This window comes from Charadrius vociferus, unplaced genomic scaffold, assembly GCF_000708025.1.
Source record: "Charadrius vociferus isolate BGI_N301 unplaced genomic scaffold, ASM70802v2 scaffold1324, whole genome shotgun sequence".
Lineage (NCBI taxonomy): Eukaryota > Metazoa > Chordata > Aves > Charadriiformes > Charadriidae > Charadrius > Charadrius vociferus.
This window is the reverse complement of record NW_009647862.1, coordinates 65649-69718: the sequence shown is the minus strand read 5'-3', so window position 1 is coordinate 69718 and position 4070 is coordinate 65649. Positions and strand designations below refer to the sequence as shown.

General features: G+C 65.9%; 1 protein-coding gene across 1 annotated transcript in view; it reads left to right on the top strand.

Moving 5' to 3' along the window:
- MAN2A2 (mannosidase, alpha, class 2A, member 2) overlaps positions 1-4070 on the top strand; it is an 8848-nt gene that overhangs the window by 492 nt on the left and 4286 nt on the right. The window contains exons 2-11 of the mRNA XM_009883047.1: positions 9-95; positions 246-390; positions 509-680; positions 1460-1587; positions 1734-1907; positions 2256-2442; positions 2531-2708; positions 2901-3103; positions 3474-3656; positions 3843-3957. Coding sequence (XP_009881349.1) covers positions 9-95; positions 246-390; positions 509-680; positions 1460-1587; positions 1734-1907; positions 2256-2442; positions 2531-2708; positions 2901-3103; positions 3474-3656; positions 3843-3957 — 1572 coding nt within the window. The remainder of the gene's footprint in view (positions 1-8; positions 96-245; positions 391-508; positions 681-1459; positions 1588-1733; positions 1908-2255; positions 2443-2530; positions 2709-2900; positions 3104-3473; positions 3657-3842; positions 3958-4070) is intronic.

Here is a 4070-nt window from a genome sequence, read left to right as displayed (position 1 = left end):
TGCGCCCCGCTGAGCGTCGCCCGAGCTTCCTCTCCGTCTCCCCACAGGACTGCCAGTTTGCCCTGGGGGGCAAGGGCCAGAGCCCAGACCTGCAGGTGAGGGGCCGGCAGCTCAGCCAGCAGCTCAGGGCCCATCTCTGCTAGTGTGGGGGGGTTTATACCAGGGTATCTGTGGGGTCCCGGTCCTACTCTGTTGGGAGTCTCTCAGTCTGGTGGCTGCCCTGAGCCCTGTCTCCCACCTGGCAGATGCTGGCCGTGTACTCCCTGCTGCCCTTTGACAACCAGGATGGCGGTGTGTGGAAGCAGGGCTTTGATATCACCTATGAGCCCAATGAGTGGGACGCTGAGCCCTTGCAGGTGTTTGTGGTGCCGCACTCCCACAACGACCCCGGTGAGCAGCGGGCGAAGGCGGGCAAGGGAGGGGAAGGGCTAGCTCAGCCTCTGCCGCCCCACACTGCTGGTGGGGAAGGGCTGGGCCCTGCGCAGTGACCTTCTACGTGTGCTGGCAGGCTGGATCAAGACCTTTGACAAGTACTACTATGACCAGACGCAGCACATCCTCAACAGCATGGTGCTGAAGATGCAGGAGGACCCGCGCCGGCGCTTCATCTGGTCCGAGATCTCCTTCTTTTCCAAGTGGTGGGACAACATCAGTGCCCAGAAGCGGGCTGCGGTGCGGAGGTAGGGCTGTCCGCCTGGCCCCGCTGCCCAGCACCCCCCCTGCCCGCAGGCAGGGCGCTGCGGGAAGCGCCGGCTGGGATCATGGGGTGCGTGAGGGAAGGGCCCTGGGGAGACAAAGGCTGCCCTGGCTGCAGTGCAGGGGCTGTGGGCTCCACACTGCTCACCGTGGGGTGCCCTGGCACTGCCAGCAACCTCTCAGTGCCACGAGACGTCAAAACCACAGCAGTGTGGAGTGAGAGCCAAGGGTGCTGCCAGCACTGAGGCCTCCGCAGCGGGGGCCTGAGGGGCTGAGGGAGGCAGGTCTCGCCCTGCGCTGCTCCCTGTGCTCACGGGGCTGGGAACTCCCTCTCATCACTGTAACAGTGAGCGGTGCCGCAGAGCCGGACTGGTGCCAGTGCCTCGCAAGGCCCAGGGCACCCTCAGGAGGGTGGGAGACCTGGAGAGCAGCATTGTGTGGTGGGAGAGGGCCCCCTTGTCAGCCCCCCTGACCCGGGAGGGCTGGGGGTGGAGGGCAGAAGGAACATGGGCTGCAGGACGCAGTGGAAGGCGTTGGCCTGTGTGGGGGTGGGCTCTGGTTGGGGTCTCAGCCAGCGTGGTGCTGTGGAGGGGTGTCTGTCCGCGTGGGGACAGTGCGGGCAGTGGGGCATGGCAGCCAGGGGTTGCGGAGGCTGCGGGTGGGACTCAGGTGGCTCCAAGGTGGGGGAGGCTCTGCCATGGACACAGGGCTTGACACAAGGCTCTGCCCGGACCTGATCACGTCTCATGTGTCCCCCTTGCAGGCTGGTTGGCAACGGGCAGCTGGAGATGGTGACTGGTGGCTGGGTGATGCCCGACGAGGCCAATTCCCACTACTTCGCCATGATTGACCAGCTGATTGAGGGGCACCAGTGGCTGGAGAAAAACATTGGTGAGAGCTGGGCAGGATGCCGGGCAGGAGGGGCAGGGTGCTGGCTGGGGGCCTGCGGCAGCAGGCACCCCTGTCCCTGGCAGGAGCCTGCTCACGGGAGGTGCTGCTGGGCCCAGAGCGGGGCTGACGGGTCTCTGTGCCCCCAGGTGTGACGCCCCGGTCGGGCTGGGCCGTCGACCCCTTTGGGTACAGCTCCACCATGCCCTACCTGCTGAAGCGCTCCAACCTGACAGGCATGCTCATCCAGCGCGTGCACTACTCCATCAAGAAGCACTTTGCTGCTACCCAGAACCTGGAGTTCATGTGGAGACAGACATGGGGTGAGGGGCTGGTGGGAGGTGACCGCAGAGGGGCCCTTGCTGGGGTGGGGGGCAGCAGGGAACAGCTACCGACCGCTTTGCTGTGCGGATGGTGAGCTGAGCACCGGGAGGTGATGTCTCTGCCCTGCAGTGGCTTTGCCCTGTGGCACAGCCCCAGGGTGACTCCCCAGCTGCCTCCGTGCCCAGCACTCTGGGGGAGGCTGCTGTGCTCTCTGGGGTCCACGCAGGTCCGAGCCTGTGTGCCAGGACTGCTCCGCCATCCCTGCGCCCATGGGACTGTGGGTTCCCCTGCTTGGGCATAGGCAAGGGAGAGCCATTGCTGGTGCTCATCTGTCCTTGGTCCCGCAGATCCAGATGCTAGCACCGATATCTTCTGCCACATGATGCCCTTCTACAGCTACGATGTGCCCCACACCTGTGGGCCAGACCCCAAGATCTGCTGCCAGTTCGACTTCAAGCGCCTGCCAGGTGGCCGGATCAACTGCCCGTGGAAGGTGCCTCCCCGAGCCATCACCGATGCCAATGTGGCGGAGCGGTGAGTGCTGCCGGGGCAGGGGCAAGTGGCTCTGAGCCTCACAGCCCTGTCTGGGAGCCAACCTCACACCCTGCCCCCGCCACGGCAGAGCCCAGCTGCTGCTGGACCAGTACCGCAAGAAATCCAAGCTGTACCGCAGCAAGGTGCTGCTGGTGCCCCTGGGAGATGATTTCCGCTATGACAAGCCACAGGAGTGGGATGCCCAGTTCCTCAACTACCAGCGCATCTTCGACTTCCTCAACTCCCAGCCCAACCTCCACGTCCAGGTATGTGCAGGGAGGTCTGGGGTAGCGCAGCGGGCTCGGGGGAGCAGGACCCCACAGGCGGAGGTTGTGGGAAGGCCACCCGCAGTGCCCAGCTGGAGGGTGGACAGTGCTGGGAGGGGTGGTGGGAGCCCTGGGCTGCAGGAGCCACAGCAGCTCCCGTTGCACTCAGTGCTGCCCATGCCGTCCCTGCAGGCGCAGTTTGGGACGCTCTCTGACTACTTTGATGCCCTGTACAAGAAGATGGGCATTGTGCCGGGGATGAAGCCGCCTGGGTTCCCAGTGCTGACTGGGGATTTCTTCTCCTACGCGGACCGGGAGGATCACTACTGGACAGGCTACTACACCTCCCGGCCTTTCTACAAGAGCCTGGACCGGGTGCTGGAGGCCCACCTCCGGTGAGGGGAAGCGGGTCGGGTCCCGGGGCAGGGGTTGTATGCAGGGGACAAGGGCAAGGGTTTGCCAGGCAGCACCCGGGAGCCCCGTCAGTCCCCTGGTCTGCGCCCAGCCACCAACGCCCTGGGGGTGGCCCATGCACAGCCCAGGCAGTGCCAAGCCCTCGCCCAGCTCCAGGGCAGCGTGTGTCCCCCAACCTGACTGGGTCCCCCTGATGCCAGGCTCCTGTGCGTGGAGCGCGCTGGCTGGGCGCTGTTGGTGCGAGGGCAGGCTGGGTTGCCTGCTCCTCCTCTGCCCTCTGCCCTGGCACTGCTTGTCCCGGAGCGTTGGGGCACTGGAGCAGGGACCCTCGGTGACTCTGTCCCTGCACAGGGGGGCAGAGATCCTGTACAGCCTGGCGCTCGCCCATGCCCGCCGCGCTGGTGCTGATGGCAGGTACCCACTCTCCGACTACTCCCTGCTGAGCAACGCCCGCCGCAACTTGGGCCTCTTCCAGCACCATGACGCCATCGCTGGCACCGCCAAGGAGGCCGTGGCGGTTGACTATGGAGTCCGGTGCGTGCAAGGGGCTGGGGTGCAGCCCTGGGGGACCTGTCTCGGACGGGAGTTGGTGGGCAACAGGCTGGGAGCGTGGTTGGGTGTGGGGGTCCCATGCGCCCCCTCTCCTGGGGGGGATGTTGGAGGAGTGCTGGGACAGAATGGGGAGATGATCCCAGGCGCCTCACTCTGCCTGTGCCCCAGGCTGCTGCACTCCCTCACGAACCTCAAGCGCGTCATCATCAACGCTGCGCATTACCTTGTGCTGGGGGACAGGGATGCCTATCGCCACGACCCTGCTGCACCCTTCCTCAGCACGGTGAGCAGCACCTCTCTCCGTGGCTCCCCGCACCCCAGATGCCCCATGCCTCCAGGGAGCACAGCCCTGCCTGCCGGCTCGGTGCTGGCTGGGGGCTCGGGGACAGAGCCCCA